Below are 14,722 nucleotides of genomic sequence, written 5' to 3' on the forward strand. Positions count from 1 at the left end.
TAAGTAAAGACAAATCTCTGCTTTTTCCTCCGGTGTGTGACGCATGCGCATTGGCAGCAGCTTAAGTGGGAGTTACACTCGGGCTTATAGCAACGGAGAGCCCAGCAACGGAAACAACGGGACGTCGGTGAAAGGAACCGCGTTCACCTGAGTGAGTAAAACAAAAATTCAGCCATGGGAAGAAAAGTATCCAATATTTGGGGGGCATAAATAAGTTGTTTAGGCCGAGATTTGATTCATGAATCGGTTAAATAGTGGAGCCGTCCCATTACTAGAAGCAGGCGTTCCTCCTTTATTGAAATGTATCATCCAGGCCTCCAGAGGGGGGTAAGGTGGTGCGCACAAAGTCCCGTTTCCAGTTTCGCTCGGATATTCCTCTGACTTTTCACACATTACTATTTGAAACTCAAATAAACCGGATATCTCCAAAGTTCCGAGGCGGCGGTGAAACGCCGCCGGAGCTCCGTTAGCGGCGGCGCTGTTATTAGCCGGGAGCTAGCTAAGCTACCGAGCCGTGGCGTCTGTCGCACCGTTCCACGTCTGTACCGTAAACCCTCCGTAGTGCCCGTTTGCGCCGGGAAAGCGACCCACGCAGGCCCCGGTGTTCCTTCAGGCACCGTGGGAGCCCTACACGGTGCAAACGTGAAGCAACGGAACGCTTCAAAGGCTCGACGTGAACAAATATTAACAATAGTTTTCAGATATTGTGTTTATATTTATGAGGCGGATGTGTTATTACCAAAATAAAGACCACATCCTTCATTTATAAAATATCTCAGTGCTTTTATTTTGTAGTAATTATTCATCCAAAAAAATGCATCCAACAAAAACCCTTAACTATTCACTTAAATATAGATTTAATGTATAATTTTCAATTATAATAACTGGTTTTATTACTGTTTGATTAATATGTTTTTCTTAATAGCAGACTAATCTTTGTAAAAGATCAATACTATTGTTAATAGTATTGCATTAATTAAGGAATTTATCTATTTTTAGACAGATATAGTTTTGAATGTATGGGACAAATCTATAAATAATAAATCCTTATAGATATTGATTATACAAAAAAAAGTCTGTATACTAAAATAAGAAGAATAATTAAAAGATAACGTAGTAAAATTGTCTGCCCATTCTTGGTGTACTATAGTAGTTCTATATATCTATAGGTTTGTCAAATTAAGTTTTTTATTTCTTAAATTAAAAATGACTGAAAGCCTATTCTTGTCAGTGTATTTGATTTATTTACTTTTTTTATATGTTTGAAATAAATAAAATAAACAATAATACTAATCATTTCAATGTTGCAAACTAATCATTCTGATGCTACCGTTTGTCGTTTATAGATGATTTAAAAATATGTAAATGTTATGCATTTTAAAGGCAAAAAAAAGGCCCGCATGTGCAGCATTTTCCAGCCGTCACCTCTGTGAAGTCCTGCAGTCCGGAAGCCTTTGTTGAGCCCAGCATCCCGGGCCGTGTTTATTCTGGAGACCCGCAGCAGACAGGAAGTTGCTCCCGGTCTCTGGAGTCGTTGCTGTTGCTCTGGCTTTTCTGTTTACACCAGTGTGTCACACATGCCGGTGGTGTTTGCTCAACAGTGTGGGGGCCCGTCAAACAGTTAGGCTAAAGAGATTAAACGTCAGATTAACCAACGTAGCAGAGGTCTCTGGTTCATTTGTGAAGTTTTCAAAGGAAAATAGGGAAGACTGATCAATCTGAGACACTAAAGAAGGATGAAACAGAAACGTTGTAATTAGGGGGGGACTTTGAAGGTAAAGGGATTGATGGATATAAACTTTATTAATCCCCCAAGGGAAAAATTCAGGGAATTTAAAAATGTACAAAGGAGTTTATTGTTCTTGTGGCATTTTTCTGATGATGCATACAGAAAGTTGAGATTAAATTGCATTTCTTTGTATTCTTTTTTTAAATCGTTCAAAAGATCCTGTTTGAGAAAGCTCGTATTTGTTAGGAAGAAAATATGCTGTGCAGGCCAAAAGCTCCCTGCCCTGCCTGCAGACAAATAGATCCATGAACGTCTCTGTTTTCCGCGTCCGAGCTGGAAACTGGATCTAAACTGAATACAGTTGGATAGATCTGATACTGCTGGCTATTTTTGTTGCACCGGTAATGTTAGGTTGGGGGGGTGAGGGGCTATAAATTAGTGGGAAAGAGTGTAAACAAAGGGATGATGGGAAATGAGCGCAGGCTTACTCCATATTCATCTGCTGCTGCTCTGCAGAAACTATGTCCTAGAAAGCGGCCTAATCAATTAAAGGACCACTGGGAACGCTTTGAAAATAGAAGAGTAGGTTTTTAACAGAACTAATCACATTTCAAGTGTTTTAAGATAATTCTAAAGGGAAAAAAGACTACAAAACACATATTTTCACATTTTTTGTGTCAGTGTTGCAAGGTGAGGGTGATTATAGCTAGATGGCTATACATACTCAAAGAAGAAAAGCCTGATTCTTTCAAATAACTGATAAAATGTTGATCAACAAAGCCTGGAAATCAAAACCAAACTACTAAATATGTTAAATATGGATTTGTATGTTAAATTTCCTTAATAAACTTATTTTATTTTGCTTTTAAAAAAGCGGCTTTTACAAGATCAGTGAATTATGCGAGAAAATAGTAACATTTCATCAAGAAATTCAAAATGTAACGTAACAGAAAAGCAGCTTTTTGCATGACATACAAAAATAGCTTATGAAGGAAATTCATTTAACTTTTCCAATTTTATTTATTTGATAAATTATTGATTGTTATTTTTGTTTTAAATGAACATCTAAAAATCCTTGACTTCATTCTTTTGTCTTTCTTGTTAACATTTGCTTTTAACTTCCTCTCTAATGTTTTTTTCTTGCTGTTTTTTTTCCCGCCCACATAATTGATAGTTTGTGTTTGTGTCTGCAGGTCTTTCTCCTTAGTGGTTACTCACACTCCCTTTTTCTAAAGTACAAACACAACACAAACTCAACAAAGGTGAGTTTTTTTCTTCTGAGATGTTGCTTTAAAAACGAGGATGTGATAAATTCTCACCCTGATTCATGACCTACTTTTTCATTTTCATAAGAAGATTTGAGTTTCTATCTAAAAATAACTCATGATTTTTCTTTTTTTCTTTTGACAACTTTGCGGTCAGTAAATGTTTATGCAGCAAATGCAACGACTGCAGGTTTTTCCTGGTTCCAGTGCGTTCTGGTATCTTTCCATAAGACAGATTTTTTTTTTCTAATTCTATTTCGCTGCTTATCCCAGTTCCTCCGGTTATTCCAGTGGTTTTGTCTACATTTTTCTTCTTAAGAACAGTGAAGAAGCTAAGATAATTTGAGTTTTTCGGGTTTTGTTTATTGTTTTTAGTAGGAAAGGAAAACTTTGTCACAAGACAAAAAAAGAAAGATTACATAACTGTTATCAGATTGAACACACGAGGAGGTTTTGATGGGGAAAAAAAAAGCTGAATTCTGTTGTTTTTCTAAAGATTTGACATTGTTTCGAACACTTGAGTTTTTCCAAGTCTTGTTTTTGTTGTTTTCTGTGTTGAACCAAAATGATCAGTTACTCAGCGGTGATACACTCTGCATGTCAACGCAGGAGGATGGCGGTGAATGTCTACTCCACATCGATGAATGCCGATAACCTGAGCCGCCACGACATGCTGGCATGGGTTAACGACTCGCTACAGCTCAACTACACAAAGATCGAGCAGCTCTGTTCAGGTAAACCCCTCCTCCAATCATGCTGCATTCACACCAAATGCCTTTTCCACGACAAAACTTGTGTGCGCCACCTTCCTTTTGATGCGCGGCGAATTCGCTGCTGAGGACATAGCCTAAAAGTTCAACAGGGAAAATAATCAAAATGTTTCAAAATGTGCTTTCAGGCGGAGCGTACTGCCAGTTCATGGACATGCTGTTTCCAGGCTGCATACTGTTGAAGAAAGTCAAGTTTAACGCTAAACTGGAGCACGAATACATCCACAACTTCAAAGTCCTACAGGCTGCGTTCAAGAGGATGAACGTGGACAAGGTGAGGGTTTCCACTGCAAGCTGAAACCTGTCATGTCTTAGTCATAACTGTCCTTACAGGTGAATATGGGCTGTCTGAGGGCACAAAACACAAAATCTAAATCGTAGGCCGCTCAATGAAAACGTTCATGGAGATCTATTCTACCACCTTGCTGCAAGTGACAGGTCATAGTGAACACTCAACATGTGAGGGGGAAGTGCAGGTGTGTCGTACGGACTTTTCCTTTTTTTAACCTTTAACTGGAGGAGCCCGTTAGTACTGTTCACGTGATGACTGCACGCTCTGTGCTTGCTGCCTGACTGTTAGAATTTAGGCGTGGTCAGGAAGGAACCGATTTGCACACCTTACTAATGACTTGCGGCGTCAACTAATGTCCTGTGCAGTAATTAATAAGCAGCGTTCGAAATAAGCGGTTATCTTGTTTTCCGAGACAACCAGATTTCACGGAGGACAACCAAAATGAACCTGATGGTTGTCCGTGTGACAACCTGGTCTTTTATTCAACATTTTGGTATTTTTCGACTATTTTTCAAAGTTTTTGGTAAACCGACGTCCGACTTTTTAAGATAAAACCGAGTGTACACGAACGATGTCACATGACGTCCGAACGAACCAAGTACGCCCGAAGACATCGCAAAATGACAACATTGCACATGCATGTCTGGTTTAAAAGATCAGGGATATTAGTCTTTACTGCTACTGCAGCGCACAATGTAAACATGGTATGATATACACATGTGTTCATTTGAAACAGATGTTATATCATATTACAGGGCTCCAGACTGCGACCAAATGGTCGCAAAATCCGACCAAAATTTGAGAGTGTGCGACTGAATTTTACATCCAGTCGCCAAAGTGCTACCAGTAAATTTGCCTCCCCCGTATTTTTTACACATTAAACGTGGAAGGGGCACGTCAATGAGCAATGAAATAATTAATCAGACCCGAGCGCTCATGCACGCAAACACACACACATACTCATGAGACGCGAGCGCACGTGAACGCAAACAAATAAACACATACTCATGAGACGCGAGCGCACAGGCACGTAAACACACACACATACTCATGAGACGCGAGCGCACAGGCACGTAAACACACACACATACTCATGAGACGCGAGCGCACGTGAACGCAAACAAATAAACACATACTCATGAGACGCGAGCGCACAGGCACGTAAACACACACACATACTCATGAGACGCGAGCGCACAGGCACGTAAACACACACACATACTCATGAGACGCGAGCCCACACGCACGCAAACACACATACTCATGAAACGCGAGCGCACAGGCACGTAAACACACACACATACTCATGAGACGCGAGCCCACACGCACGCAAACACACACACGCTCGCACACATACTCGCATTTCATTGAGTGACGCCTGTCTGTGAGGCGGCCAATGCGTGTGAGAAGAATAGGGAATGGTCACTGTAAGTGGCTAAATGCATGGAGGGGGAGGGGCCTAGAGATAATGGAGCGCATCTGTAGGAATGACACGAAGACAAATATCACCAAAACCTGATATGTGCGTCCTAGCTATGAGCAAGCGAACTATTGATTTGTTCTTCTGACCTGCGACTAGTGTACCAGTGCCAGAGTGTACAGCAGGGGTCTTAAACTCACGGCCCGTGGGCTATTTGCGGCCCCCACCTTAATATGAAAGTTTAATGTTACTGCAGCCCGCCTGTTTGTATGAATGAGACACCTTTTCATTGTCGTGTGCGGAGCTGACAAAGCAACCAATCACAGTGGGGTAAACGATTCTTGGGGGCGTGACAATGACCAGAGTTGAAAACAGGAAAACATTTAAGGCATGACACCTGACAGCCCCCTCCCCGGACCACATTAAGGAGTTCCTTACATTCCTTTTTAGAGCGTATTTAGTCGCTCGTAATTTTCTAAATACATGCAGTCCGTGCTGAACTTTTCTCTGGGCCGCACAGACCCGGAGGAGGTTTAACGTTATGGTTATGGTTAAGCGCGCGGCGGCGTATCGACCCCGACCAAACGGTTCTCATGCACTGCTGTCACGGCAGCACACCGCTCCCGCGGGAGATGGTCAGCTGAGGAGAATAAATGTCCCACACCTACATGCGTGACAGCTAACGGGGCTTGAACTTTAAAAACATGTGCGAGCAACAGAAAGATTTAGTCTTAGACACACTGTCAGTTTACCTTGTTGTTTCATCTTCAAAATTGCAGCATAAAATGTGACACTGAATTAGAAACAGCACATTGTAATTTCTGCATTTATTATTAAAGTATTTATTAGTAATACAGTGGAAATTAGTAGATTTGGTTAGATTTATGGTATGCGCCCCTAAATTTTCTGGTTGTGCCCCTAAAATTTTCAGTTGGGGGCCACAGTGCTCCTAGTGAAAAAAGTTAGTCTGGAGCCCTGAATTATAACTTTTCATCGCATATAAATATTACTTTATACTTAGAATGTTGTACTAGTCCCAGTCCATACAAATGTTCTAAATTTTAGAAATACTCATTAGGTTACAGTGTTGGTTAATGTAATCAATTTTCTGATATATTATAGGGTAAGATAAAGTATTTTCATTTGACCGTAACAGTATTTGATTTACATCACAATACTTTGTGTAACCAGATGCTTCAATATTTAGTAAAATGTTTGTTTTTAGTATTTAAAGAGTGTTTTAAATGTCCATCATAAGAGGCAGTTGATATTAGATGTATAGAAGAAACAAAGATGTAAGTACTGACATCTGAGTAGGTTTCGTTGTTGTTGAATATTGGTATCGAAGGACAACCAAAGATTGGGGAGGACAACCAAATATTACTTGCTAGGTTGTCTGGAAGACAACCATTTTTTCTCCTTATTTCTAACGCTGATGAGTGTAATAAGTGCTTACAAATATTTCAAGATTCGCTTGCTATACGTGCAACAATGGTACGTTCCATTTCACGACGACCCTTAAGGTGTCCGCAGAGCACCTTGTCAGATTCCAGGCCTCGAGGGCCATGAAGCTCCTTAGTGGCTAAACACCGGATCCAGGTAAGCAGCAGCAGATAAGGCAGGATTTCTAGAAAACCAGCAGGAGGCCGGCCCTCGAGGCCTGGAGTTTGACACTCCTGCCGTAGAGTTTCAAGAGAACTGCGAGAAACGCCTGCGCTCCCATTAAGAGGCAGACGCTCCTTTTTACGACCCTTACGAGGTCGCGTGCTTACACCACCCGTACGAGGTCCGTGTGACTTTAGCCTGACCAAAGGCAGTGAAGTAAAGGTCCGAGTCTCTCTGCTCGTCTCAGATCATCCCTGTGGAGAGACTGGTGAAGGGGAAGTTTCAGGACAACTTCGAGTTCCTTCAGTGGTTCAAGAGGTTTTTCGATGCCAACTATGACGGGAAAGAGTACGACCCTATACTGATGAGGCAGGGCCAGGAGGGAACGCCGCCGCCGCCGCCAATCGCAGGTACAAAGTACAGCCAATGTGTGTTTGTGTGCTATGTTTCGCTCTCACATCTTCATCCAATAACATCCACCCTTAACTCAGGTCAACCCATTCATCCTAAGCATAGAAAGGCCTCCTGCTCAGGTAACACTCCTCCATCCTGCATGGTTTTTTCTGAGTTTGACCTGATTCTGGGTTTGTGTGTTCTGGTTGGTTCTGAGTGTTTTCTATAAGCACTTTCAGTCGTATACACAAGAGTTTAATTCACATCCCGCGAAACCACATATCCACAGAAACAGTGGTTCTCCTGGAGGCTACGTTGTTTTCATTTCCTCTTTTAGATTGAAGAGGTTAAAGTCAGCTGAGCGGACTCGGTTCAGTTTAACCACTAGGTGGATCTGACGCAGTTTAGCTGCAATGCCAAAAAAAAGCAAAGCTGCACTTTGGCTCTAAAATGTTTGACTCATGTGGAAGAATTTTGAACTCAATATTTTTTTACCTCTTCATTCCACCTTTATTTCCATTGTAAAAGAGCCTCAGTGGGTATGTTCCAACACTTGGATGGCTTTGTCCTGCAGACTTCCCCACTGTTTTTGAATCGGTTTGACTCAGATTTACATGGTTGTAATTCAGTCCAGTTTATGGCTCGATCCAATTCCACCGACTATTGATTTTGTTAGAAAAACTATCAGTTTTCTGACCCAAACACAAGAAACGCCGGTAAAGAGGAGCGAATCCACGGCCTGATGATTGATTCTGGATTGTTTTTTGTGGGTAAAGATCAATTCTATTGTATAAAATTAATTCATTTTTAATGTCGGTTCAAATAAATCACTGAGTATTAATGGCAGAATACACACTGATGATGTTGAAACCAAAGCTTTGGGTCAGTCATGTAGGTTTTACTGCTCACTGCAAGACGATGTTCAGGTCAGCTCAGCTGTTGATATTTCTTTACTCCACATCTTGACAGTCAGATCACAGTCACCTGAGCTGTCAGTGTGTGGAGTGTCAGCTGCAGACATGTTCACAGTAGTGATGCTTTACGCGTCTGGTTTTCAGCCACCAGCAGATCTGAGGCATTTATGCTCATTCTAATCTCTCAATCCACATTCAGAACCAGTTCTGTGTGGACCTACAGACCAGTTCAGGCATGCGTGTCTGCACATGTGGATGCGTGGGCGTGCGTTCTCAAATGCAGTCGATGCTTTGAGTGAAGGTGAAGAGAACTGCAGGGGTTTAAGAAACACATAACGAACATGCTCTCTGATCAGTTTCTAGATCAAACATGGAGTTGTTGTCTGCCAAAGCTTGGAGATTTTCTGGAATCTTTATCTTCTACTTGTTTGGTGGGATCTTCTTTGTAGTGCTGGTCCTCCTCCAGGAGCTTTTGGGGTGTTTTTTTTCTTTAAGGACTTCTTTATGCAGTGTGTTTGCAGTCTTTGTGCACATCCTCTGCGAATGGCTGCACATGTTCTGCTTTTTGTAGGTAAAGTTAATGTGTGTTCTCTGGAGTTGACCCATCCCCTGGTGGAGCAATGAGCTACACACACAAAAACCCTGGGGGGCTTTCATCACGCATTATTGCTAAGTGTCACACAGGAAGGCATTGGGGCCCATTTTTAGAGTCTTTGGTATGACTGGGTTCAGGATCTGATCTCACGACCTTCCAGTCTCAGTGTGGACTGAGATCCTAGAAAAGGATTCTGGGTTGGTTTCTCAGACTGCTGCTGCCGCTGCTTTGTGAGTTTGGTGGATTTTGTTGGAAAGGTTTGGCTTCATGCAGACGCTACCACTGATGAAATGAAGCAAGAACCCGGGTCCTTCAGTTTGTCCTCAGGTTTCATGGACACTGTCTTTACGGTTCATCCTGAGTTCTTGATGTTTGTGTCTTTTAGGTCCCATGAGGACGTCTCCCACGGCGCCGAAGACAGTTCCTCCTCCTCAGAGGCAGATCCACACGGCACCCCGCAGGAGCACTCCGGTTAGCCGGAATGGAGGAGACGGTGAGCTGATGGAGCTGAACCAGCAGGTACAGAACCTCAAGCATTCTGAACATCCTGCAGGCTCTGCTGGAGTCTCCCAGCAGCCTCCCTGGAGGCCAATAGGAGCTGTGACGTGCTTCTCTGAAGAGATTGTGGTTTTTTTCCTGGTGCAGATCATGGACCTGAAGCTAACTGTGGACGGTCTGGAGAAGGAGCGGGACTTCTACTTCGGAAAGCTCCGAGACATCGAACTGATCTGCCAGGAGAACGAGAACAACCCCGTCCTCAGCAAAATCATAGACATACTCTACGCTACAGAGGTGCAGCTCCAGATTTTACCCTCAATCGAGGCTGAATAACCCTGAGATATGGGGTTTTAATAATAATAAAGTCAAAAAATTGGCTGAATTAGAAAAAACGTAACATGATCTACATTGTAAAGAAACGTTATTAAAAGCAGAGTTCAGTGAAAAAACTCTGCGTTTCCTGCTGTGTTTCCCTTTTACTGAGCACAGCACCACTCAACTTCACAAAAAACATCAAAATAAACAAACATGGGAATAGGAATCTGCTCTAGAAGCCAAACATGTTAATTGTCCAAGGGTTGGAGTAGCAGAGAGAACTCTGAGCATTTCATGTGCAAAAGAACCAGCAGGGCATCTCTGTGTAGTTTAGCGCTAACATGCTGCATCTTTAAAAACGCGTTCTAATGGTTTTTCTTGAGTTTGCTGAAGCAAAGCAACTAGGAAGCCAAGCTGGTAGAACATGGTTTCCAATTGAAACCACTGTTATCAGTTAAAGTGCTCCCCCTAGTGGGAAGACAGAGCCTCCAATCAGCTCCACCTCTGTTTTCAGAGCTGCAGATGAAGGGTTAGTTATGTCAGGACAGAACTCATATGCAGAGTTTAGAGCTTTTATTCTCACAGGTGGAAGCAATCAGGAAGGATCAGACAGTCAGACCTGTGGGGAAACACACCAGGGCAGGAAGTAAACGAGAGGAGAGTTAGTGTTTCAAAACAAAAGAGGAATTGCAACATGAGACAACAAAAGTGACGGACATTGACCAAGAGTGCACAATTTAGGACTAAACAAGACTGACGACACATGATAGTACCAGACGGTCCAGGACCACGGGACCTGTAGAAGCCAGTCAGGAGTGACTTGTCCAAAATGAACCGCTCAGGAACCCACTGCCGCTCCTCGGAACCATACCCCTCTCAGACCACCAGGAACTGCCGACCCCAACCCCTGTTCTGGACAGACAGGGTCTTCCGCACGCTGGACCAACCCCACCATTCTGGATGAGGGAGGAACCAGGGGACTGTCCACCACCGGCTTTATATTGCTGACATGGAAGGAGAGATTAACCCGGAGGAATCGAGGCAGACAAAGGCGGACTGCAGCTGGATTGATAACCTTGGAAAGCAGAAAGGGACCCAGAAACCGTGGAGCCAGTTTCCTACACGGGACTTCCAGGTTGAGTTCCCCGCCTGAAGGCCAGACCTGCCCAGGTCAGTAGCTGGGAGCAGGACGCCCACTGCGATCTGCAGCCTTCTTGACTCTGTCCTGTTAGTGGACCAGGCCCAGACGCGGCGACATCAGTGAACCAGGGCGTGGGCGGACGGAACAGAGATCTCTGGCTCTAAATTTGGGGAGGGTCATACCCGAAAACACACCTGCATGATGAGAAGCCTGTGACCGAGGTAGCCAAGGTGTTGCGGGCGTACTCCACCCAGACCAGGTTCTTTCTCCATGTTGAGGGGTTCTGGGAAACCAAACACCAGAGGCCGGTTTCCAGTTGTTGGTTGAGGGGTTCAGTCTGGCCATTGGATTCCGGATGATACCAGAGGTCAAGCTGACCGTAGCGCCAATGAGCTGGCAGAACTCCCTCCAGCACCAGGACACAAATTGAGGCCCCCGGTTAGGAACGATGTCCTTAGGGAAGCAATAATACCCGAATACTTTGTCCATAATTATTTCAGCGGTCGTCTTGGCCGATGGCAGTCTGGTCAGGGCAATGAACCTGACCATCTTTGAGAACCTGTCGACGACAGTTAAACAGTGATGTGACGCCGTGAGACCGGGAGCCCCATGACAGAGTCCATGGAGATGTCCGCCATGTACCCAGTATCCGCATGGGACTGGCTTCAACTGCAGGCTGACTGCCTGGCACAGACTGCTCATGCTGAAATGTACTCCCGGTCCTTCAGCTCCATTCGTGGCCACCAGAACCTCTGGGAGATGGCCTACAAAGGACTCCCAGATGACAGGAAAGCAGTGAGGTGTGGGTCCAGTGAATCACCCTCGTGTGTAACGCCTGAGGAACAAACAGGCGATTTTCCAGGCACCCACTGTTAGCCACTGTTAACCTCAGTTTCTATCTTCCAAGTGGCCGCTCCAACCACACAGGTCAGTGGAAGGATGGGCTCTGGTTCTTTGTCAACAGGCTGTGGGTCTGACAGACGAGACAGGGCATCCAGCTTGATGATCTTGGACCCTGGCCTGTAAGAGAGTAAAAGAGAATCGATTAAAAAAAAAAAGCCTCCACCTGGCCTGGCGAGAATGAAGTCTCTTTGCATTTTGGACATACCCAAGACTTTTATGGTCATGTTTTTAGACTCAAACTAAGATCATCTTTTGATCTATTGTAAAGTTGTAAAGCTGATTGGTCCTTTAATTATGATCATGCTGTTTTTACTTAACTTTTTCTAGGATATACTGTAGTTTCTGCAGAGCAGCAGGAATTCATGCACAAAGTGTTCAAAGACGAACATAAATCTAGTTGTCGACTATAAGGTGCATCATAATGGAGCAGAGCAGGGAGCTTGTGGCCCGCCCGGCGCATTTTCTGTCCTTTTTAAACGACATTGTTTTGTCTTCTCCTGATTCACGGCGATTTGAATGCAGAAATAGTCTGGATTTTGTTTATATATGTCCTCCAACATCAGAAAAATGTCACAAAGACATGTTTAAAGCTGGTCATTAAACATAAAATAAAGAAATATGTGTTATCATGTATGAATAGGACTATAACTTTTTTGCTTCACATCTGCTCAGACGTTTTAGTTAAAACGTCACCAAAATTAGTCAAAGCTTCAAGGCTTTAATGAGCATTTCCATCCATTTATTCATTTATTTATTCCTTTATTTAACAGGAACAGTGCGCATTAAAAGCATGGCTGCAATGCGCCAGAATTAGCCCAAAGGCTATTTTTTATCTGTAGTCCCCAGTTCAGGTATAAATGTTCAGAAAAGACAATATGCTAATAACTGCTTCAAGTGTTTTAGTTTTACCCATTTATGTATTCAGAAGATAAATTAAAACACTGAACCAGAAGAACCTCACTGGGACATTTTTCAGTTGACTGATTGTATATGAGAACTGGACTGAGTGACCCCTCCCCCCTCGTGTTCCATACAGGAAGTAGATGCTGGCTCCAAGAAGCCAAAAAATCCCATAGACGTGTATAGAGAAACAAACAGCTGTTCTTCAGTCATTCTATTGGTCAGAATAAACATTTCTGATCTACCTCTTTTTGACTTAATCCTCATTTTTTTCCTGAATCTTTTTTTTCTTCAATTGCTCAAAGCGTTCTAATAAAACCTGTATTTGTGCAGGAGGGGTTTGCTCCGCCAGAAGATGAAGACCTCGACGAAGGACCACGAGGAGACCAGGAGGAGTTTTAAAGCTCCTCTCTTCGTCATCACTCACACTTCTGTCACTCATCCTTTTATCTCTCATTTTTGACCTTTTGTCCCCGCCCCCTTCAGTTACTTTCCCCCCTTTTTTTTTTTCCACCGGCAAAGACACTAATCGCGGTCTGGACTAACGCTCAGCCGCGCAGCTCGGCCCATCAGTCTAATCCTACCCAGAAAGCAGTGGGACAGCCGCCTCCCGCTGGACGATCAGAAGGTGCAGCTCCGAGGCCAGCAGAGAGACCCTCTCTGGATCCACGCACTGGGATGCCTGTTCACGTGTCTGTTAGGAACCCAAACGACCAGACATATCAGACTGAAGCGGTCCAAACACTCCCAGGAAGTCATTGTGAGGCCCCGACATGTTCTCATCACTTTTTCACAGCCTGTTTAGAAGAAAGCATGGTGTATTTATCTTTTTATTTATTAATCTTTTTAATCTGCTTCTGATGAACAAACAGAAAAAGCCTCGTTTGGATTTGGGGGGATTGATGGTTTGCACTAAATGTAGCGAAAAGCGACTGAACAGATTCTAAAATGCCAACATGCAGTGAGTGGCTCCTGCCAGAGGAGACACAGGAAGATGTAATTTTATATTTTGTAGATTTTGTTTGAAGACGTTTTATTTTCTCTTTTGTTTTTACTGAATTTTCTTAACGGCCAAGTCAGAGATGTTTGTGTAGAAAGGATTTTACAATGTTTGGCTCCTAATTTTAGAAAGGAATTAAAAACAAATAACAATACTACTAATGTTTGACTGTAAACCGGGTGAAACATTTTAGCTGCTATCATTACTTCTGTTAGTTTTTCATGTGTTTTCATTGAAGCCGAGGATGTTGGAGCGATTGGTTTAAGAGTGTGCTTCATATCAGACCGCTCACCGCTTGTTACCATGGCAGCCATCTGACAAACATGCATCCTTTGAAGTTAAGCTGGAATGAAATAAAGCTCTGAGGTTTCAGGAAAATACAGTTTTCGGCCTTCTTTTTTTTTTTTTTTTTTTTTTTTGCTGTTTCCCATGATCCTCTTGTGTTTGACAATGATAGTAGAATCAGCTAGAGCAACAGATGACCAAAAATAATGAAGTTTTAAAAAGATCTGGTTAGAAAAACTTCCTGGAACTAAAATAGTGAACTGATATAAGTTGTGTAACTGTTAACTGAAGAGATAAGGAGCAATGTATATTGTATGTATCTTCACTAACCCCACCCTTACATTGACGTGTTCTCCCTACCATGACAAAGGCGGATAAAGGTGGAAAGATTTAATGTAATCCATGGACACCAGTGAAGATCACAAATCATTGAAGAAAAAAGGTTCAGTGCACTGTCTAGTGGGTCTAGATGACCCCACTCCAAATGGTAACGTGCCTAGGATAGCACAAGGGTTACACTGAAGGCCAGAGGATGCTACTGTTGAAGTAAATCATCCAAAAATGAGACTGGAATTATCCACTAAACACATTAAAATTGTTTTTGGTGGTTTTAAGATGTTCTTGTTTGATGATGAAGGACATACAGTGGTGGACAAAATAGTTGGTACCCCTCAGTTAAAGAAAGACAGTCCTCAAC

At 43.0% G+C, this 14,722-nt stretch overlaps 1 protein-coding gene across 2 annotated transcripts; it reads left to right on the forward strand.

The window, feature by feature from the left end:
• Positions 1 to 39: 39 nt before the first annotated feature.
• Positions 40 to 14,122, forward strand: LOC101174390 (microtubule-associated protein RP/EB family member 3). Of its 2 annotated transcripts, none has more exons than XM_023952764.1 (8): positions 40 to 151; positions 2,923 to 2,991; positions 3,568 to 3,728; positions 3,893 to 4,038; positions 7,329 to 7,491; positions 9,369 to 9,502; positions 9,629 to 9,775; positions 13,074 to 14,122. In XM_023952764.1, exons 3-8 carry the CDS (start codon positions 3,608 to 3,610, stop codon positions 13,140 to 13,142), a joined length of 780 nt encoding a protein of 259 aa, XP_023808532.1. In that variant the 5' UTR covers positions 40 to 151; positions 2,923 to 2,991; positions 3,568 to 3,607; the 3' UTR covers positions 13,143 to 14,122. The 2 variants fall into 2 exon arrangements, with proteins under 2 accessions (XP_023808532.1, XP_023808531.1); XM_023952763.1 differs by having other exon boundaries at positions 3,604 to 3,728.
• The last annotated feature ends 600 nt before the right edge of the window (positions 14,123 to 14,722 follow it).

This window comes from Oryzias latipes, chromosome 24 (genome assembly GCF_002234675.1).
Source record: "Oryzias latipes chromosome 24, ASM223467v1".
NCBI classification, from domain to species: Eukaryota; Metazoa; Chordata; class Actinopteri; order Beloniformes; family Adrianichthyidae; genus Oryzias; species Oryzias latipes.